At 39.7% G+C, this 22,365-nt stretch overlaps 3 protein-coding genes across 7 annotated transcripts in view; 2 read left to right on the top strand and 1 right to left on the bottom strand.

Annotated features, from left to right (window-relative positions):
* Positions 1 to 301: 301 nt before the first annotated feature.
* On the top strand, positions 302 to 6,879 carry samsn1a (SAM domain, SH3 domain and nuclear localisation signals 1a). Its single transcript, XM_066682361.1, has 8 exons — positions 302 to 493; positions 945 to 1,025; positions 1,245 to 1,373; positions 2,536 to 2,650; positions 2,747 to 2,898; positions 4,425 to 4,631; positions 4,724 to 4,874; positions 6,438 to 6,879. Exons 1-8 carry the CDS (start codon positions 437 to 439, stop codon positions 6,578 to 6,580), a joined length of 1,035 nt encoding a protein of 344 aa, XP_066538458.1. The 5' UTR covers positions 302 to 436; the 3' UTR covers positions 6,581 to 6,879.
* A 1,175-nt stretch (positions 6,880 to 8,054) lies between these two features.
* Positions 8,055 to 13,830, top strand: hspa13 (heat shock protein 70 family, member 13). Its single transcript, XM_066660538.1, has 5 exons — positions 8,055 to 8,174; positions 9,262 to 9,602; positions 10,020 to 10,233; positions 10,580 to 10,747; positions 11,074 to 13,830. The coding sequence occupies exons 1-5, from the start codon at positions 8,150 to 8,152 to the stop codon at positions 11,640 to 11,642; spliced, it is 1,317 nt and encodes a 438-aa protein (XP_066516635.1). The 5' UTR covers positions 8,055 to 8,149; the 3' UTR covers positions 11,643 to 13,830.
* Positions 13,831 to 14,029: 199 nt separating this feature from the next.
* gdpd5b (glycerophosphodiester phosphodiesterase domain containing 5b) overlaps positions 14,030 to 22,365 on the bottom strand; it is a 49,841-nt gene continuing 41,505 nt past the window's right edge. Inside the window, exons 12-18 of one of the 5 annotated variants that reach the window (XM_066660520.1) lie at positions 22,196 to 22,353; positions 21,174 to 21,321; positions 20,456 to 20,538; positions 18,660 to 18,674; positions 16,489 to 16,601; positions 15,711 to 15,761; positions 14,030 to 14,914 (exon numbers count right to left, since the gene is read on the bottom strand). In XM_066660520.1, the coding sequence (XP_066516617.1) occupies positions 15,739 to 15,761; positions 16,489 to 16,601; positions 18,660 to 18,674; positions 20,456 to 20,538; positions 21,174 to 21,321; positions 22,196 to 22,353 (540 nt within the window). In that variant the 3' untranslated portion in view covers positions 14,030 to 14,914; positions 15,711 to 15,738. Of the gene's footprint in view, positions 14,915 to 15,710; positions 15,921 to 16,488; positions 16,602 to 18,659; positions 18,675 to 20,455; positions 20,539 to 21,173; positions 21,322 to 22,195; positions 22,354 to 22,365 lie in introns of all 5 variants that reach the window. The other 4 variants (XR_010800342.1, XM_066660502.1, XM_066660525.1 and 1 more) reach the window with 4 other exon arrangements.

Genomic DNA, 22,365 nt, shown 5'->3' with positions numbered 1-22,365 from the left:
CACCGTATATTTTCAATTAAATATAAAATATAGTAATAAATCTGACCTGCCATGTTATTCTTAGATGTAGTGTAGCTTACAGTTCATTTCAATACGAATGATGAATATTCTGGTTTGGTGGAAAATGTTGTGCCACTGAATTTGTGCCCATTTGCTTTCTGTAAATTACTTGAACTGACTGGGATGTGGTTATGAAGATAACCGCAAACTGCAGACTCAAGCATTTTGCGTTTTTCCCCCTCTGAAGCTTCGGTAATAGACAACACACATATTGGGTCACATCCTCTCAGATCTGAGGAAGTTAGAAAGCCACTCTCATCTTCTGAAACACTGCAGTTAAGGCTTTAGAGGCGAGGGTTAAACACACCGACTGAGATTAAAATTAGACAAATAAACAAAGAGATTAAAATAAGATCTTAACAAAACAAACAAGGCAATGCTTCAGAGGGCAGCTTCAAATGTCTCAGACAAACCTAAAAACCTCAAACCAAAGGTAAGTGGGACCATTTTTTACCAGAAAAAAGTATGAATTAAACGATTCAGACTTTCTGTGTTGCAAATATATAAGGTTTACAAAAATATTCTTAAAATGACCTTAAAACGGAGAAGCAACAAGCAGCCTGCGTGGATTTATTTGGATCCGAATCACCAACAGACACTGCACTCCAGTTGTCATGAGATATAGGTTCAGTCATGGATAAGCTTTCATTTAATAGTTCTAATAAATGTTATTTTTGTGTTGTCAAGCTGGTAGGTAATTCTTGGACATTTTTACGAAATCTACTTAGCTAAATCAAAAACATGACCTTAAAATAATTTACACTTCCAGTCATTTACAATTTCCCAAATGCATCCACATTGCTGGTGTTGTGGTATTACATGTTTCTGTTTTGAATTAATCTAAATACGCGCTCTATTTTTTTCGCCCTTGCCCTCTCTTTCAGAGATCCACCAGTTTTGGAAAGTTTGACGGCTTCCGACATCACCATTCACCTGCCAAGCTTGAGGAAAATGGAACAACTGTGGTACGAAAGATTAGATTTAAATTTTGATAAGTATGTCTTCCGACTCTTCAAGGGGGGAAATTCTCAGACACTAAATTTAGGGCCAGAGACACTGTAGGTCTGAGCTATGAATTATTAACAGAGAGCTGCTAGCATAGCTGTAAGCTCCCTGAGTGTTTGGCAGCAGGGTTGTTAGTCTACGTGGATGTCAATATTAATTATATTCTCTTCCTCCAATAGACAGAGGGTGAGCCGGGGACAGAGAACTGTGACAAGCATGGAGCCCTGGGGAAGAAAATGAAGGCAATCTCACTGACCATGCGCATGAAGATGGGAAAAAAACATGCCAAATCCTGCTCCGAGGACACGGTGAGTCACAGTAAAAACCAGCCTGATCTTGTCTGATGATCGTCAACATTGCACCACACTGTCCACTCACTGCAACATGGCATCATCCTTCCCCATTCACAGTGGCCTGTTGCTACAGGTACTACAGCTTGTGTCTTAATATCTTACGCACAATCACTCAGACGCAAAACTTAACACGCAAAAGCCACTATAGACATGGTATTTTAAAGGCACACACTACTGAGATACGTGAAGAATAAAGTATTGTGTTAAAGAAACTCAGCATAAAATATAGAAGTAGATTATGTTATTTTTAAAATAATCATAAATGTATAAGTGATTAACAAATAAAGTAGGATTTTTCTTTTACCAAGTTAACTTCTCTACTTACAACTGCAGGAACAAACACAGCTGGACGAGAAAGGACATACAATATATATATATTTTGCTGCAAATGTTCAGTTGAAGTGAGATGCCCACCACTGCCCTACCTGAAATTATTGGGCGCAAGGCAGGAACACACCCTGGAGGGGGCACCAGTCCTTCACAGGGCAACACACACACACACACACTCACATATTCACTCACACCTACGGACACTTTTGAGTCACCAATCCACCTACAAATGTGTGTTTTTGGACCATGGAAGGAAACAGTAGCACCTGGAGGAAACCCACACAGACACAGGGAGAACACACCACACTCGTCACAGACAGTCACCCGAAGGAAACCCATGCAGACACAGGGAGAACACACCACACTCCTCACCGACAGTCACCCGGAAGAAACCCACACAGGCACAGGGAGAACACACCACACTTCTCACAGACAGTCACCCGGAGGAAACCCACACAGACACAGGGAGAACACACCACACTCCTCAGACAGTCACCCGAAGGAAACCCACGCAGACACAGGGAGAACACACCACACTCCTCACAGACAGTCACCCGGAGCGGAATAGAACCCACAACCTCCAGGTCCCTGGAGCTGTGACTAGCTACCTACCTAGTGTTAGCTACCTACCTTGTAGCTAACATGCAGGTCCTCCTCATATGCAGTGTAAGGGCTTATTTGGAAATGTTAAGTCAGTGAAAACCGGATTGATTGCACAAAAACACATACCCCAGTTTACACAAACACAGAGATATAGGTTTCTCATGCAGCTCTATTTTTGTTGCAGGGTGAGGATATAGACAGAGAAGCAGAGGCGGAGGCAGAGAACATCTCTGGAGATAAAACCTCACACAGAACCAGCAACTCATTAGAGAGCATCCACAGTGGACAGAGCTCCTCCAGTAAGTCCTCACATATCAAATCACCCTCATTCCTGAAGACAAGAAGGTCAGGACAGCAAGGGCATACTCACAGTGTGTTCTATCCTATTGGCTCAGGTGGAGTGACCAGCAGTTCTGATGTGTCCGGTAACAGAGACAGCCTGAGGCTGGAGGAGGAGGTGCCATACACTGGCCAGTTCTGTGGACGAGCCAAAGTGCACACGGACTTTGTGCCGAGTCCATACGACACAGACTCCCTCAAACTCAAGGTCAGTGTACCATCTGCTTTTATACTGGCATTAACTCCTGACTTTGTGAACAGCTGTAGTGTCTCCATATTGTGTAAACACTGGGTTTGCTCATCACAATCTCGGGCCCAGAGCACGCTGACCAAGGATTCAGCACTTATCACATGTATTCCATCACTGGCCAAAATAACAAGTCACGGTAATCTGTGAGTACAATCTAACGAGACTGAACAATCACTAGATTAGGAACACCTACCTTGAAACTACACTCATTGTTAATTTTATCAGCTCCACTGTCCACACAGGAGCTGTTCCACAATTACAGGCTGTAGTCCACTTGTTTCTTTGCCTACTTTTATGCCAATTTCATCCTGTTCATCAATGGTCAGGACCACCGTTGTGCATGGCTGTGCTGCAAATCGTTGTTGCCACACAGTCCCAGGGTTTTGGTCTTATTTTTGTTACTTTTTATGAGGAGATGCCTCTCTGGGTTTCCTCGGGGTGCTCTGGTTTCATCCCACTATCTAAAAACACATGTTTGCAGGTCAATTGAGGATCCCAAATTGTCCACATGTGTGAGGGTGTGAGTGACTGGGTGAGTGGGTGATTCCCTGTGATGGACTGACTATCTGTACAAAAAAGATAGCTAAAGTTTTATTTTTATTAAGTAAATCTTGGATGTATATTCTCAGTAAAATCGACCAAATCTAGCTGTGTTGGTTAATAACACCATGTACATTAGGATTAGTTTTCACCCCAGTACTATTAACCCATAGCTACTCAATTTTTTGTTTAATGCAAGAATACTTAATTATACTTTACGTAAGTGTAATATTAAGTACAAGAATACTCCAAATAGCCACAGTGGCACAGCAGGTAGTGTCGCTGTCACACTCCAGAGTCCTGGGGCTGGGGTTGTGGGTTCGAGCCCCACTCTGGGTCACTGTCTAAGAGGAGTTTGGTGTGTTCTCTCTGTGTCCGTGTGAGTTTCCTCCCACGATCCAAAAACACACATTCGTAGGTGTATTGGAGACTCAAAAGTGAGTGTGCGTCACACTGCGAAGGACTGGCACCCCCTCCAGGGTGTGTTCCTGCCTTCCGCCCAGTGATTCCGGGTAGGCTCCGGACCCACCATGACCCTGAACTGGATAAGCGCTTACAGACAATGAATGAATAGACTCCAGATATACTTTGATTTTTCAGTATCACTGATAAGTACATAAAAAAGTAAACTGAAAATATAATCATTTACATTTACTATAAACGAAGTATCCTAATAACACATAAATAAATGTCTTTTTTTTGTATAGGCAGGGTGTGTTCCTGCCTTATGCCCAATGAGTCTAGGTAGGCTCTGGTTGTCACACCACCCTGTTTAGGAAGAAGTGGCTGCAAAAAAATGAATGAATGTATATGACTAAAGAAAACATTAACGTGGAGCCTCCTAATATAAACATAAGTTAAATCAAACCAGTGTAGCATTGGTATTTTCTTGGGGATTGTTTTCAGTTATCAATGACTTCTAAGATTCCATGCCTTTCTTTCAGGTTGGGGACATTATCAACATAATAAGCAAACCTCCAATGGGAATATGGACTGGTATGCTGAACAACAAAGTGGGGAATTTCAAGTTTATCTATGTGGACTTGGTGGTTGAGAAAGAAGAGGAGGCTCCGAAGATAAGGCCCCAGAGACTGTCCAAGAGACCCCGACCTAAAACTCTACTGGAGCTACTTGAGAGGCTCAATTTGGAGGTAAAAAAAAAAACTCCAACAAACACCTTCACGAACAGGCCTCCAACAATACATTTCTCTTTCACACATGTATTCTGTTTCCGCTCCCTCAGGAATACGCTTCTACGTTGCTGTTGAATGGCTACCAGACGGTGGATGACCTGAAACACTTGAAAGAGAAACATTTGATTGAACTGAATGTGACTGATCCAGAGCACAGGCGTAAGCTCCTGGCAGCCTCAGAAGTCATCTACGACATGGGCAGTGAGTATCAAAGCTGTCATTTTCAAATAGGTCCTAAAAGAATAGTCTGGTTTCTAACTCAGTCTGACTGGCGTTGACAATGTATACAATATTCAGACCACACTTAAAATAAAAACCAATTGTGTCCTATTGTTTCAAAACATACCATTCCTTGTATCAGTTCATACTGTCTGTAAATCAACTTAAGTTGGTAAAACAGCCCATTTGCTATTCACTAGGGTGACCAGACGTCATCTTTTACCCGGACATGTCGTCTTTTTTAGACTTAAAAAATGTCCGGGCGGAATTTCACAAACGTCCGGGATTTTGTTTTTCTAGCGCTTACATAGAACTTCGAGAAGCGGTTCGTTCACAAACTAGTCCCACCCTCCCCTACTCCGATTGGTTCGCTTGAGTGAGAAGGGGGCGTGATGAAGTAGCCCAAAATCTTCTGATTGGACGGTCTGACTGTAGAGCTACCGTTATTGGTCGATAACCTTCTCTGTAAACATTTAATTGGTCAGTCTGCACGTCAGTAGTCCTTGTTTACGTCAGGCAAAGCTCATGTACCCACCCTCATCTCGAGCAGCTATGCCGAAACGTAAATGTAAATTCTCGGATGAATTAAAAAAGAAATTCCCATGTTTTGTGTTGCAAATAAAGGTGTAAAGGACCTAAACGCACACTTAGGTTCAGCTAAGCATACACCGGCAGCGAGGGGCGTGACCTCATCACCCCCCCCCCCCCAATCCCCCGAGACGTGTCCTCTTTTTCACCATCTCAGATCTGGTCATCCTAGTATTCACCGTTTTTATGAAGTCACAGAGACGATAGAGAAATTCACACACTGAAGTTATAAGGAGTTTCAGCCAGCTTTTTTGAAGTCATTAACATGGCTCATTGAGTTAAAAGCACGGTAACAAAATTTGCCCGTGTGATTCTAAGTCATTACAGGTTTAGAAATGAACATATATACACGGTTTGGTCTGTTTTTGTTGTTTTGTTAATGGTGTAAGGGTATGTCTAGGAAAACAATACAAGTATAATGTAGGATTAGTACAGATAAACACAATATAATGTGCAGATCATGGAAAGTGTGCTGCCAGCAGTAAAAACTAACCACATCCCCAAAATAAAAATAATCCTGATGGCTCATAACAAGAAACTGAACATAAGCACTAAATATGCATTTCTCAGCTTCAAGATTTTGGGGATGTGACAATAATATCATAGCAACCAAAACCTGAACTATATATATATATATATATAACCTATATTTCTGTTAATTGCTCCCTGCAGGATGAAAAGGAGCAAAGTCAAATGCAGATTTTTATCATAAATGCAGATCAGGATTAAAGACTGCATGAGAGTGAATTCATTGCGAACAGGTGGTGCATGGCTGGGCCGTTCTGGCTCTGACCTGCAACATGCAGTTAATAACCAGCGAGAGATGCAGTCATTTAATTAACATTAACGCCATTAGGGTTGTATGTATAACCCAAACCTGGTTTGATCGCTTGAGATGTGATTAAGCAGCAGGATATGGATGTGAAAGGCCTAACCTTACTGTGCTGTGACCCACAGGAGACGACCTGGTGGAGATGAAGGGCGAAGAGGAGAATGAGGAGGAGGGCAATGACTGTCCTAGAGACTCTGGCTGTTTCATTCCAGCAGAGTGTGCAGAAATGGGAAGAGAGGACACAGAAAATAATTTGCCCATTGTCTAATGCCTGCTTCCTCTCTAACGTTATGTTGCAATAGGCATTGAGCAACACAGACATTTTGAGCCTGTAAAACTCAAAGAGCCCTTATAACACTGGAGGTCCAATTACTGGAGATCCAGCTATATCCATAAAACTATAAGCCTGTATCCAACATGTTTATACATTTGCAAACTCATACATATTTATACTCTTTCTTTTTGTGCAAAAACAATTTGTGTGTGTGTGTGTGTGTGTGTGTGTGTGTGTGTGTGTGTGTGTGTGTGGGTTTGAGAGAGAGTAAATGACGTTCCTGAACAATAAAATATTACTGTTGTATGTACATAATATACCCCTTTAATTAAGAATAAATTATTTATGTTTGAAAAAAGCTGTCATTTCTGATCATTTTAAACATTTACACAATTTGTTATTAAAGCTATTTCTCAAAATACATAAAAAAGCTAGTAATTATTTAAGTAGTAAATATTTCAAAGTAAGGTGTTTGTCTTGAGACACCATGATGTTATTTTCTTTAAAGATACTCTAGATTGAAAGTTAGTTTTCAACTTTTCTAACATATTTATAAGAGTCAGTTGTTTGACTATGCATTTCTGCAAGTACTAAATGAAGCTTTAGAGTTACATCTAAGCCACTTTTATGGAATTAGAGCAATCCAAAAATATATATTTTGATGAACAGATTTGAGTGGTTTTGCTGACCAGACAGGGACATTGAAACTGCTGCTGGACAGTGTAAATCCTATAGAAATTACTGTATATTTTTCTAGAGACTGTGAATATCATATTTTGAGCTTGTGCTTGAGAGCTTGTGATGCTCTTCTGTGCCACTTTCGAAACTCCACCACAAAACATCACACTGAAATGTAAATGAACTGAGCTAATGCTAGAGCTGCTTACAGGTGCTTTAGGTTTAATATACTTTAATATTTATGAAACTATAAAAATAAAAGTACTACTATGCTACTTTAACCACACTGCTAAATTGAGTCATGACAATTTCATTAAACGTTAAAAACAATACATATATAATAATAATAATTATTATTATTATTATTATTATTATTACTACTACTACTACTACTACTACTACTATTTTTAACAACAATAATAATAGCAATAATAATAAGAAGTATATTTAGTATTATTATAGCAAAATGTATTTATTTTTTAAAATAATTAGCATTTATTTTGCGTATAAAATGAAGAGAGAGAGAGAGAGCGGATGAGTACAGGACGTTGCTGATAGATCACTCTCAAATCATCGCTGACTTTGTCCGTGACGTTGTCCAATGAAAACACACTTCGTAGTTTCGGGGAAAACGTCATAAAACTGGGTTTACGGAAAGACCCATCTGTAATGTATTGCGCGAAGCATTATGGGAATTGTTGTTTTTCAAAACTAGAATACTGTTGCATAGGTAACCGCAGCTCTGTTGAAAAAGACTACATTTCCCATGTTATTCTCCTGTTAGAGGGACGTGTACATGCACAGTTATGTCCGTCCCCGGTCTTGCTGCCGTTACTGAATGTTAAGGCTCCAGTTAAACAGCGTTTATCACAGCAAACTGAGGAAATGGCGGGAGACATGTCTATAATCGGTGAGTGATTACATCTGTCTGTTGAATTCATTTAAACTAAAAAAAAAAACTCGGAATTTAGTGGTGTTTCCTTATTTCCGGATGCGCTTCAGGTAATGTGTTTTTTTTCTGAAAACAGCTGCTGGTAAAAGATATTATTATAACCATAGGATTACAGTATATTAATTTGACTTATCACTGTTAAATTACTTAATGGTCACTATTACAGATCATTTGTTTATTACTAACCACCTTTAGAAATTATTACATCTTGTATCAGTCACACATGTATCAGTCACAATTCACCTGTTAAACTAATGATCCTTTACACCGAGTTGTAATAGCAAATATAATAGAGAAGTATAAAATACCCCATACTACCTGTTAGATATCAGCTGCCATGAATAAACAGAAAACTAATTGTTACCAAGGTTTTAAAACATTTAGAGATTAATGAAACGAGCACAACCGTGTTGTGTATACACACACACACACACACACACACACACACACACACACACATATAAGTTAAGTAAATACAATGTTTACATGATATACTAAGAAAAGGTTTATACAGTAAATTCAATAATAACACACGTTGTATCATTGTGCACAGACAAGTACTGCATTTGTGGCATGTCCAGTGTTTAAATTATTCTTTAGTGTTCAGTAAGCAAAGTTATCAGTGTTTGTTCAAGATTTAATTTGAGGCTGATAGGACGTTATGTAGTATTGGCATTAAAAAAAAATCATTCTCAGGTCATCAGTTACACTGTGATATCAAACCAAGTGGAAAATATAAAATACTCATACAGTCTGTTGAACATCGTTATTAAACATCAGAAAATGTCTTATTAAATTTGATTTGAAAAAATAATAATATATTCTGCTTAATGCAGTTGTTAGACTTTTTGCAGCATCTTATGTCACCCACCTGCGACACTACATGGTTTAGTACATCTCCCCATCTCACCTCGAATGACTCGTATCTCGGCTTTATCAACATGAATCTGCCACTGTTTGATTTTCGTAAAGATAAATTGCCACCAAATCTTTCTCTCTGAGGTCTCTGACTGTACTGTTTCCTAATAATGTGATTTCTGTGCAGGGTCGGTTATCTTGGCTTTATTCCTGGCTGGTTATCTGGGACAACAGTATCTGCCTCCTCCTAAACCCAGGGTGATCGGGTTGGATCTCGGGACAACGTTTTGCTCAGTAGGAGCGTTCCAGCCGGGAACGGGAGAAGTGGAGGTCATTGCAGACGAGAAGGGCCGGAAAAGTATCCCGAGCGTGGTGTCCTTTACAGATACCGGTGTATACGCTGGGCATGAAGGCCAGGAACTGTCTGACATCAATCCACAAAACACAATTTATGATGCCAAGAGATTTATAGGAAAGACCTTTGACCAGAAGACACTGGAGCAAGAGAGCACTCGTTACCCATTCAAGGTGAATTTCTGTTTCTCTTTAAATACTTTGTGTGTGTTTACAACTTACATTAGCTGTTGGTAAGTAGAAGCAGTGAGTGTGTGAGTGCACACACCTGTAGCACTGGGTAGCTGTTGAGGATTTACGTGCCTTACTTAAGGGCATTTCAGTTGTAGACTTTTGATATCCACATACAACTGAGAATGAAACCATGCTCAGAATATGCAAAATGTAACACAAATGTGTTGATGTTCTTTGAATGAGAGAAATTAAAATTGGCAATGCATTTTAATGACAAGGCATCAAAGCTTTGCACATTCTTTGAGTTCTATATTTCATTTTTAACATATTTGCTTTCTCAACTTCTAATAATTTTTATGAGGACCCGTAGAGAACCTTAGCTGACTTACTTTATTAAGCTTGTATTTCTTTTCCCAGGTAATGCTCAACAATGACAGTGCAGAGTTCTTGGTTTCTACAAACAGCTCTTTCACAGTGAGCCCGGAGTTTGTCAGCTCTCGACTCTTGTTGAAAATGAGAAAGATGGCAGAGGAGCATCTGGGAGTTTCAATTGAAAAAGCGGTTATATCCGTCCCAGCAGAGTTTGACGAGAGGCAGAGAAACTACACCATCAGAGCTGCCAACCTGGCAGGTGAGTCTGCCAATAAGCCACTTGCTTAATTTAAAATCTTATTTCATTTGCTTGTTAAAACAATTGATTAGCTGTTGATACTTTGAATCAGAAGTTGCTGTAGCTGGCTCGATGATTATTGTTTATGTAGCATCAGGGATTTCCTGCCACAATAGCACTTTAAGACTGCGTCAACTAAAAGCCCATTAAAACACGGAGGGATTACAGCTGTGAATGTTCTGCCAGCTCGTGATTACATTTTTCAGTTTGATGACAGACTAAATAGTGCAGGGCCTTGGCCAAAAAAAGTCATGTAGACCTTTGTTATTTTTTCATTTCCTAGTAATTAATCTATTTCTCTTGTCAGGGCTGGACATACTGCGGGTTATCAATGAGCCCACAGCAGCAGCGATGGCCTACGGGCTGCACAAAGTGGATGTGTTTAATGTGCTTGTGGTGGATCTGGGAGGAGGCACGCTGGATGTGTCTCTGCTCAATAAGCAAGGTGGCATGTTCCTCACCAGAGCCATGGCAGGTAAGGGTTAAAAAAAAAAAAAAAAGACATTTTGCTTATAATGTGAGATACATTAAATTATGCCCCATGGGATTCTAGCTTCCTGAATGTCTACTTTGGGCAAATTTAAATGGTTCAGAGTGTGGATATGAAGCTTGCATCATTAAGAAGTTATAACTAGTTTAGTTTCGAGTCATTTGTGTTTTAATAAAGAAAAGATTTTAATGCTTTTCTTCCCAGCCCCATTGAAACACTTGCTTAATTCAGTTTATAATTAATTATTTAACTCGATCCTGCATCCTCTTCTCAGCGTTCTCAACTTCATACTTTAAACTCTGATTTTCTAGGTAATAATAAGCTGGGAGGGCAAGACTTCAGCCAGCGTCTGTTCCAGTACGTCAGCGAGCGAGTGAGGCAGCAGTACGGAGTGGCCCCCAGCTTGAAGGACGATGTCCACCGGCTCCGGGGCGTGGTAGAAGCAGCCAAGCTCAGACTGACCGTGGAGCCCCACGTGGCCGTCAAAGTGCCCTTCCGGCTGCAGACTATGGGAGCTGAGGGTCCACAGGAACTACAGGTTACCTTCCAGGAGGAGCTGTCACGTGAGCTCTTTGAAGAACTTAACTCAGACCTCTTCCAAAAGATTCTAGCCCCCATCGAGACTGTGCTGGTGGAGGGGTGTCTCGATAAGGACGAGATCGATGAGATTGTCTTGGTGGGAGGTTCTACAAGGATCCCCCGAATTCGACAGATTATAAGCCAGTACTTTGGCAAGGAGCCAAACACGTCTGTGGACCCTGACCTGGCTGTGGTGACTGGAGTGGCCCTCCAGGCAGGAATCATGGGAGGGTCATGGCCACTGCAGGTCAGTGCCATTGAGATTCCAAACAGAAACCTGCGCAAAACAAACTTCAACTGAGAACAGAGAACTGTTTTGTTTTTCAGGGAAGACCAGTTTTGTCGGTTGAGTTTCAGCAGCAGGCCAAGCAGGTGGCTAAGTTGTGTTTTTTTCTGTTCTTTGCTTCATCGAATGCATTTGTTTGGTAAAAAAGTGACAGTCTTGTGGCAGCGTAAATTATGAGGATGCTTCCTGAGCATGTTAAAGACTGGAGTCAAATTTCTCAGCTTGAGTCAGAAATGATCTCCCACGATTACACAGACATTAATAATTCATGAGTTTTGTGTGACATCAAAATACCTAAATATATCCATGGTACTGGTTACTTAAGTAACATTCCATCTCTAGTAATTATTAAATTAGGACATGGCAAGCTTTAAATTCCAGAGTCAAGCAGACCTTTTTTAGAAGGGTTTGTCCATTTTCTTCATAGCAGTTAAACCTGCAAATCACATTGATTTGCACTGTGAAGGGCCAGAATTTTTGACAGAAAAGGATTCGGGACCATGATGACTCTTGGAAGGCCCTGAATAATAAAAGCGTCTGGCTCCGGGGACCAACTGGATCTCCTCTAGGAAAAGCATTAGAGATCCTGCAGATCATTCGCTATGCTGTGGCTAGCTGCAATGCATATGTGATGCTTTCTAAGCATTTTTAGAGCACGGGATAAAAGTAGGTATAACAATGACAATAGACATTCATTCTCTCACATGGTTTCTGGTTAATGCTACGTATATTGTCATGTGCACTGGACAGAAGTGGCCATGACAGAAACTGTATGAACTTCTAAAATGAGCAAGTGTTCTACTGTTATTTATTTATTTATTTTTCTTTAGTTTTTACTGATTTGCTTGTGGCGTAGCAGGTAGGTGTTGCAGTCACACAGCTCCAGGGACCTGGAGGTTGTGGATTTGATCCCTGCTCCGAGTGACTGTCTGTGAGGAGTGTGGTGTGTTCTCCCTGTGTCTGCGTGGGTTTCCTCCTAGTGACTGTGATGAGTGTGGTGTGTTCTCCCTGTGTCTGAGTGGGTTTCCTCCGGGTGAGTGTGTTGTGTTCTCCCTGTGTATGTGTGGGTTTCCTCTGGTTGCTCCGGTTTCCTCCCACGTTGGTAGGTGTGGATTGGCGACTCAAAAGTGTCCATAGGTGTGTGTTTTGCCGTGAAGGACTGGCGCCCCCACCAGGGTGTGTTCCTGAACTGGATAAGCAGTTACAGATAATGAATGAATGAATGATTTGCTTGTGCCTTTTAAATATGCTGCTGTTGTTTCATTTGTATGTAACAGACGTTGTGTTGATTGTTTAAAAAAAGATAACAAATGTTTTTGTACTTGTGGAATATTTCCACCTGCCAACTGTACAGTCTGTTCTGGTATTCACAGGACAAACTACTGACCCACCAAACTGAATGTCCACTAAAGAGAAGAGACAAACACCAACCAAAAATGTGTGAAAATTGTGATTTCAAATGATCAAAGTCTATTATATTATTATATTAAATTTGTCATTATCAATTAATGTTAACATGCTCAGAGACATAGAATTACATGAAGTTCACGGTATGGGTTGGTATTGCATACATTCCTGATTTATTTATAATGTATTTAAAACTTCATTACTGGAATTAAAATGAAAATGCTGCACTTTGTTTTATCAGCGAGAGGAGGAGTGAAAAAAAGAGGGTGCCAATTAATTTCAGTAACTAGTTTGTCAAACTCTAGATGAATATTTTTGTATAGTTCAACTTTACCATTTATAAATTTAAAGTATGTGTGGTGCAAAGGATTGTTGTAAAATGTCCAAGACTGTTTATGAAAGTACATGTCCAAACGTTTGTAGACAAAACTATACATGAGTCTCGTGTCACTGCGCAATGACAAATGTGAGTGAGAGGGGTATAAACCCAACACAGCTTTGAGCTGAGCAGAAGTGGACCTGTGTTTACTGGCTCCATCCAATGCATTTTCAACTCATTCAGGTTGTTGGTGTTTGTGATCCAAAGCCAATCATTTTCTCAGTACAGAACCTATTTTAAAGTCTTCCTACTCGATTTCATGAAGGAAATACTTGTCTACAAACTGTTGGGCATGTATCTAATCTTTATCCTAAGTGTTTGGAGTCGTGTGATTAAACAGATTTATATTCTCCATCAGCTCTGCAAAAGAAACCGTGATCAGAGAAAACATTTGTAAAGAACTTTTTATTCACTGACATCCGACACAAAATAAAAACATGAAGTAGCACTGTTTGTTTAGAGTGTTGTGTGATGATAAAGTGGTCTTACATGATGACCTCAGCTCTTATGGTCAGTTTCGTCGGACATTTCATAGGCTGAGACTGAGAGATAATGATCACATGACGTATTCCACAATTACTGTACGGTATATAAATATCACTCTTGATTCTAGGCCAGTACGAGTTCAAGTAGCCTTTGCACACAACACTGAAACTCAACTTCAGTTTCACTGCATTCAGTGTTCAACTACTCACTAAAACTTACACACTTTATGGCGACCTTCCACGCTGTAAAACGAAGATTGTATCGTGCATGCATAATAAATAAGCCATATATATATTAAAAAGCTGCTTTTTTAATTCCTGAAAGGCATAAAACATTGCTATAAAATGTCACTTCATTCTTTAAAATGGAAAATGACAATAGGCCACACACATGAAAATCACACGCTAAATAGTTCACATGAAGGAGAAAAGCAGGCACTCTGTAAACACACTTGGAGTTTTGGATGCCAGTAGATTGTTAGCCCCAGAAAAACCCTACCAACAAATACTCACGGCCTCCTGGTTATAGGGCATTATTTCTACATTAGGGTCAGTCCATTAACAGTTTATTACAGGCATGCTTGCGGTCAGAAGCCACTGATGGGCATCCAGCCACCCTGACCACCGAGGGGGGCAGAGGCCCTACATAGATTTGGTCAAATACTTGAGACATGATCCTCATTTTCTTAGCTACTTCATTACAAGCAACTTAACAGTTAAAAAAAGAGAAAAAAAACCAACTCTGTACATAATATACATATCCATCCTTCCCTTTGCAATAGAATAAAGGAGGACTGCTAAAGCAATACATTAAAATACAGTAGTTTAAAGGATAACACCATTAATGGAGTGGGAAAGATGTACACCAGGGGAGATGAAGAGGAAAAGTAAACAAGTCAGACACTTCATTGAAGTCTTTTCACCCAGAGAGTGCAGAGTCCATGGGGGTCATTGAATGTCTTGACTGGTGTAGTAGTCAAACCCATTGTCCTCATTGCTGACCCCATTGCTTACCTCTGTAATAAATAACAGAAACTGGTTAAAGTACATGAAATTGAACAGAACAAATCTATTCTGAATGCTACAGCCAATGCGCTTCTAATAAACAATTTTAATTTCGACTAAATACACAAACACAAAAATACACAGAGAGGTCTGCTGTCCATCGTGGCTTGTACAATGAGGTCTAGAAGATGAACAAGATTTCTTTCAAAAACACTTGAAAATATCAAGTCAGATCAAGTTCTCTTTAGTCCAGGACTGTCCTGTTTCTATAAATTCCAGCAAACAGGACAAGGATCTGACTTGTTTAATTAACTGGTCTCAGACTTTAGAAAACAGGAGCGCTCCAGTTTAGAATGAAAACCTGTAGTCGTATCAGCCCTTTAAGGATTAGACTGGACACTCCTGATTTAATATACACAGTCCATTACACTTTATGCTAGTGACACTGCACCTACTTAAGTAAACACAATATAAATGCACAAATGATCTAGTAACTACAGCAAAGCTAGTATTTATTTGCATAATGAGTAATATTTGACTAAAGAAATAATCAAATACCTATTACTTCTTTTGCAAAGCACATTTTTCATTTCTTGTAGTACCATTTGGCCAATGAGCTTTTCAAAATTTACAGCCTGTGTTTATCAGTCCAGTGGCGTCTTATGTAGGAGGCTCTTAGCCCCAGAGAGTAATGAAATCCAGCAAGCAGTGAAACTATCAGAAGTCTCATAATACTGACTGTCTGAGGTCCCAGAGAACTGCTCTGAAGACTGCAGAACTAAGGTACAGTAAAATTCCAATACTCACCAGTAACAAGCCAGTGCTATCAGGGCTATCAAGATGGGAACCATTTATGAGCTATGATTGAAGGTGTAGGATGCCAGCAATGGATGGAGAGGAGGAGAGACGGAGGGCAGCAGGCAGTGAGAGGCAGGGAGAGAGAGGGATGGAATGGGATGTGATGAGATGACACAGTGGAAGGATCACAGCCAGGGTTAAGCTGCTACTGCGACTGACCTTTAGGACATGTCAGAACCACTCAAGAGTCATGCAGACAACACAGGATATGCATACACACCCACGTGCACACAATCCGGGCATGGGAATTGTGTGCTGAATAAAAACACATAAAGCTTTAAAAAAGACAATTTAAAATCCAGAGAACATCAACCAAACAAACACCAAACCAATACCAACCAACTCCGACAAGCACCAACACTTTAAACTGATGTTTTAGTGTGTGACCGAATAGAACCTATAAATCAGATTAAGTGTTGTGAATTAGGGAGGACATTCCAGACCGTTGTGAACTGCAAAACTGGGGAAATTCAAGGACAGTGTGAAGTGGGAATGGGGAAGAACATTCTAGAACAGAACTATGGAGCGCATTTAGGAAACTCCAGATGGTATATTTTTCCCAATCCATGGGATTCTGCTGAGAGTCACTGCCCTAGAATCTGCCAGCAACCAGCCATTTAAATCTGTAAGTGGTTTTAGATGTTTATTGATGTTTCTGGTGTTGATTGGTGTTTTCTGGCACAGTGCTCTGGTTTTACATTGTGCTAAATGCAGCTGTGGTTCTTACCAGAGAAGATGAGCTTCTCCTTCATGATGTTAACATCTCGGCTGGACCGTCGGACAGCAGCGCTTAGCATGATCTGCTCAGGGTTGTAGCTTCGCATTCCACTCATTCTCCATCTACAATGATACACACACACACACACACACACACTTAGTTCCACATCGCAATACTTCTCTTGTAACTGTCTGTTGTTACAAATCCTAAACAAGACTATAAAACAAAAATAGTGTGCCGGTTAATAATATAAGATTTATTTCTAAGCAATAACAAATAAACAGAGATAGAATTAAAAATCAGTGGGAGAAATAACCACAAAGTTTCCAGTCTTTAGGGAATGGTATATATTTAAGGGCTGGTTTCTTGGAAATTGATTCGGCTGAGTCTTTGACTAGACTAGACTGGACACGGGTGGGAAGTGGGGGCACATTGGTGTTAATATTACTTAATTGGAGCTCAACATTCTTGGAGGGGCACACTATATGATAATTCATTCAGTTACATCAGTTAAAAGGTGCCAAGTAGACAGCAGTGAAGGAAGTGCAAACAAATATGTGACCTTCTGTGATTATATCCCACTACATTTAACATATTTGTCCATCACTAGAGTTGACAATATACAAGCTATTAACACTAGTTAAACTGTTCATTAAAGTTTTTGCACCAATGTCTGTGGAACACTTCTTTTCTGTTATTATTCTTGTCAGGAAAGCACTCACTGTAAGTGAGATGTTGGGTAGATACTAACGGTAAATCACTGGAAGCACAGTGAGTCTCCATTTGTCCTTCAGTGGAGAGTCGGAGCAGAGGCCGGGTAAGGCTGTGTGACTTGCTGCTATAAATATCTGCCTTCTAGTGCAGGTTCCATTGCTTATAATCCACAGCCACTATTCATCTCAGACATGCCGTCTCTCTACCATGAGAAATTTACATCTCAACTCAAGCAAGAGCTACTAAAATAAGAAGCTCCCTGTGCAGGAAGGAAGCTGTGAATAATCACGTCAAGTCACCTCTCTGAAGGCCATGAAAGCTTAATACCACCTTCTAGAGGACCTAAAGGGAACTGGCTTAAACCAGTCTTCATTATCTATGTCTTACCAACGTTCTGCTCAGAGATTAAACTTCGCAAAGCTTTAGCAATTAGACGATTGGTCAGATGTGATGATAAAATTGATGTTAAGGTTCAGTAAATTATAAAACAAAGGATCAGAAGCAGTAGATTACTGCATAGTTATTATTAGAGCCGGAACACCCTACACGCTCAGTGCAATATATAAAATATTGAATGTTCAACAAAAAAATTCTGTTTATATCAGAGATATACAAACTAAAGAGGGGGGCTGTTAGAATTTTGCTTAGGGCCCAAGGGGAGTCCGGAGCTGCTACGATTGTTACCGGTTACTGATAGTGATGGGGTATTATGCCGCTAGAGAGTTATCAGAGATATTACACATCTAAACAGTGAAAGAAAGGCATAGGGTGAAAAGGTCACAGATACATACATAAAAGGTAAAGATGGTTTATACAGACAGAGATATCTACAGGTCTGTGCACAAATCAGAGACCATCCTTTTATAATTTAATTTCCAGTCAAAAGGACTGTTCACCCCAGAGCCAAGACTTCAAGAAGAGGCTTAAAATATGGCAGTTAATGTCTAACCCTGAAAAAAGTGCTTTTAAAAACTTTAAATATGGATATTAAAAATAAATAAATAAATATGAAAAAATTATTGTGGCTGTATTTATTCACATGTGTATAAAGCCAATTCTCACTTTATATCTTATGGTCAGTAGTAATTCCGTAACCCCTACCTGTGTATTTGTGTAACCCACGTCTATATCCTTGCCCTGTTTACTGCGATTATGTGCACTATGTACTATACTCTTTATTGGTCCAGTGTAAATTCCTGTTAAATACATTTTTCTGCTTTTGTTGCGATGCTTAAAAATGAATAACTTGTACTTAATAGCATTTTTGACTGTAAATTAAATGAATGAATAGAGGTATCTGGCTTCTGCACAGTACTAGAGGCTGACAGAAAGAAAGAAACAGGTAGATAAACGAATGTAGAAATAGATGCTAAGACAGAAAGAGAAAGAGGTAGCATAAAAGGAGAACAGATGATAAAGATGCGCACTAGCACAGCATCGTGGGTCAGTAGAAATGACCCAGTTACCTGATCATGTGATAGCTGAGAGATGCCAGAATGCAGCAGAGGAGCATGCACATCAGGCAGAAGGAGGAAGAAAGGTACAAGGGTACAGAGATAACAGAGTAAAAGAGGGAGAGAATCAAGAGGTCAGTTCAGAAGCAGAAGCTGATATCACTGTGGCAAGCGCAGCAAACTTAGCACTGACTAAAGGGCATTGGAAAATAATCTCACAATGACCAGAAATGTGTAGATACCATGTTGAGACACAGAAAACACTGGCACCTTCCCTGTCCATGCTTTAATTACATCTGTAATTACATATTTTAATTACATATTTTGCAAAATTTAATGGACGTGTTTTTTTAATCTCTTATATTTTCCATTTGCTCCTTTTCTCTTCTTTTCTGCTTTAACGTATGAATGATTCCTCTCACCACACCTCTTCCTTCTACTTGTTTTGTGCTCCTTATTTCTCTTCCTCTGTGCCTGAACTCTAAAAGAATTCAATTATACAGTGCACATGGAGTTCATACGTTCCTGTCAAAACACAAAGTGAAAGTAATCATTCAAGGTTGCTACTGTATATTACAGAGCCCCTCCGCCCTCCTGTACTGGGCTTCTCACAATAAAAGAGCCATCGTCATCTACCCTGCAGTTACTCAGGAGTAAGGTATTCATCTTTGAAGACAGACAAAACAACATTGCCAGTTCCCTGTGGACTAGACTTCATTTGGAGTGCACTGAATGTCCTATTCAACAGCCAAGAGTGTCAGGCGGGTCCAGTTTGTAATGCATTACTCCAGAGTTTATTTCTAAATATGTTGCAAATATTATTGCAAAGTAAATCTTCCAAAAGAAAAAAACAGGAACTCAGGCATGCTTTAAGTGGGTTAGTAGATTTCAGTCGGTGCAAACAATCTTAGTTTACTCTACACACAAAAGAGGCTAACGTTTGTGGATACGTGTTCATCCAACACTTTGCTCTGAAATCAAGGGTACTGATAAGAAGTGTCAACAGTTTGTTTCTGCGTAAGCTTCTATTTCACTGAGAAAACATTACACTGTTGTGTAATTTTAAATTTCCTTGAGGATTTGATGGTATTCAGCCACAATAACCTAAGTGAGGTCACCTACCGATGATGGATAGTACTTTCCAAACGCAAAGCCAAACACACTTCATAATGTACTGAATTGTGTTTCTTCACTCCATCGAGCCAATGGCTGGCACTGATCATGGGGAACTTAAGCTCACGTGCAGTGGCTGCAGAGCATCTCATTTCATTTCACACTTTTTTTTATAGGGATCATACAAGCTGTGTTACTATGGGTGCAATCTGTGATAGCTAATATCACTAATTATAAGGAGTCTCTACAAACATTTGGACATATAGTGTATGAAAGTGTTCGTTCATTTGGATATTAGTTTCTCTTCTCTTTATAAATCAACATTGTCTGAATTCAGGATGTCTAACTGTAACTCTTTTTACTTCCTCTTTCAGATGGTTATATATATATATATATATATATATATATATATATATATATATATATATATATATATATATATATATATACATATAAAACTTGCATTTAAAGCACATGTGTAATCGACAGAGCTGACAGAGCTGCTATCTTAATAAAGCTGCTGACGAGACATTTTTAGGAGTTTAGCTGGAAAGACTGTACTGTGTGTGCTCTGTTTATACTCAAAACTCAGCATAGCGTTCTATCCCCAAGTGGCCCCTCTGCCTTCCTTATTGGTCCATTTTAAAGTGCCCACAATAAGATAAAGAATAGTATTGAGCTGAGGAAGTCCTTACTTCTGAAAAATGAAAGTTCCCAGCACTAAGGCGAAAGAGATGAGATCTGTAGCCACCCAAATCAAACAGTACTCCTCTGGACTCTGCAAGTAGAAACACAGCTGTTTAAAAACTACACACTAGATGGCACTGTGACACAACAGAAAAGCCTGGGCATGCGCTTGGTTGAAATACTTATGTTTATGCTCTTTTACGACATGAAGAATATACTTCTTAAAGGGAAAAATGACTAATCTCAAACAGTTCTTTCTGTAGGTAAATAGATAGTTAAAACTAGACTGCTCGTCTTAAAGCAGAAATATGTTTAGCAGGTTGTGTTATTCTGGGCAAACATTATCCATATGGTCTCCAGGAGTCAGAAACTGATGGCACTTTAAAACAGTAATAATGATAATAATAATCATAACAGTATTTTTTGGTAAATTAACTTATAAGCACCTTGTTCACACAACTATGTATCTCGCATTTTTAATGTTATTATGTGATAAGTAATATATATCTTTAGGTACATTTCACAGAAGAAACTGAAAAATGTATTGAGTAATAATTAATATGCCACGACTACAAGAGGTTACAAGGAAGTGCTTGGTTTTTCAAATTGCCTGTAAAAATGATTACAAAACTGGTAGTTTGAAGCTCTGTGCCAGACAGACTCTGCTGCTGCTAGTCTGGAGCAGTGAGTTGTAGGGAGCTGTAGAGAGGTGCTGTAGTCTCTCACCATTAGCCATAGGGGAGACTGCACTTTTTTGAGAACCTGAGGAGCCTCGGAGGAGACTGACTGCACCCCACTACACCACAGCAGAGAGTACAGCCATGGCTCATTCACAGTGTACAAAGTCATGCTCACGTTAGCATCTGCATATAACCTACAAAACACACACACACACACACATTACAGCACATTATGGCATTTGGCAGAGGCTCTTGTGCAGAGCAACTTAAATTTGACTATTTTTCAGAGACAGTTAGGCTCATTTTAGGACTGTTGCCCAAACATTGACAGTGTATTTTATACATAGTTCTATGCTACACTAACCTTATAAATGCACAGAAAACCTCAATATAACTACATGATTTTATACAGCGGTGTCTCAATACATATTTAATACAGCAAGTATGAGTGCTTCAAAATCTGGCCCCTGATAAAACATTAATGATCCCATTTACTCAATTTCAAAAGAAAATATTTCTCAGACAAGATATGGTATATCCTCACTGCGTACTCACTTGTTTAGGTTTCATAATATTTCATACAATGTTAGCAATATTAGCTTCATCCAAGCTTAGAAATCGGTTTAGTGAGAATCCCACAGCCAAAATAAAGGGCATTTGCACTGCACTCTACAATGTATTGTTTATTGCCCAAGTGTACTGAAGATCTCATGTTGACACAATATAATATGCTTTACCTCTCACAAGAGAGACACAGTTAAAACATACAGTTTTATTGTATTAATGTAGTGGGAACATACAGCCTGTCATTAATGCTGTGTTAGACATGAATTAAATAGAATATCTAAAATAAATTGACCAAAACCGATAGACTTTAAGGACTTTAGGATTCCAGCAAGAAGGGACTTTGTTGTCCGGATGACATTTGGAGAACTGTTATCTGCTTTCCATCATATAACTATGCTGCCTAGCACAGGTCCAGATATTCTAGCCTATGTCAGAGAAGTGATTGGCAGTGCTTAATTTGGTGTGTGTGTGTGTGTGTGTGTGTGTGTATTGAAGGCTCACTTTACATCTCGAGCAGTGGCCTGGTTGTAGCGCAGCAGAAGTCTGTTGATTCCTTTCTTTTGGAGAATTTTCGGATTCTGCTTCTTTGTGGAGATTTGTTGGAAGCCTGGTGTCTCCTGCTTGACCAGCTCCCTGTCCAAGTCCACACTCCACATCACCTGAACATATCA

The sequence above is a fragment of the Hoplias malabaricus genome, chromosome 1 (genome assembly GCF_029633855.1).
Source record: "Hoplias malabaricus isolate fHopMal1 chromosome 1, fHopMal1.hap1, whole genome shotgun sequence".
Taxonomy (NCBI): Eukaryota; Metazoa; Chordata; class Actinopteri; order Characiformes; family Erythrinidae; genus Hoplias; species Hoplias malabaricus.
The sequence above is the reverse complement of the archived record's forward strand: the minus strand, read 5'-3'. Positions and strand labels throughout refer to the sequence as shown.

Bases quoted from the DNA above. Each gene is read 5' to 3' on its own strand.
- samsn1a (XM_066682361.1), top strand. From the start codon at position 437: ATGCTTCAGAGGGCAGCTTCAAATGTCTCAGACAAACCTAAAAACCTC. The intron at 4,632-4,723 runs GTAAAAAAAAAA...CCGCTCCCTCAG, and splicing joins TTGAGAGGCTCAATTTGGAG to GAATACGCTTCTACGTTGCT. The intron at 4,875-6,437 runs GTGAGTATCAAA...TGTGACCCACAG, and splicing joins AGTCATCTACGACATGGGCA to GAGACGACCTGGTGGAGATG.
- hspa13 (XM_066660538.1), top strand. From the start codon at position 8,150: ATGGCGGGAGACATGTCTATAATCG. The intron at 9,603-10,019 runs GTGAATTTCTGT...TTCTTTTCCCAG, and splicing joins GCACTCGTTACCCATTCAAG to GTAATGCTCAACAATGACAG. The intron at 10,234-10,579 runs GTGAGTCTGCCA...TTCTCTTGTCAG, and splicing joins CAGAGCTGCCAACCTGGCAG to GGCTGGACATACTGCGGGTT.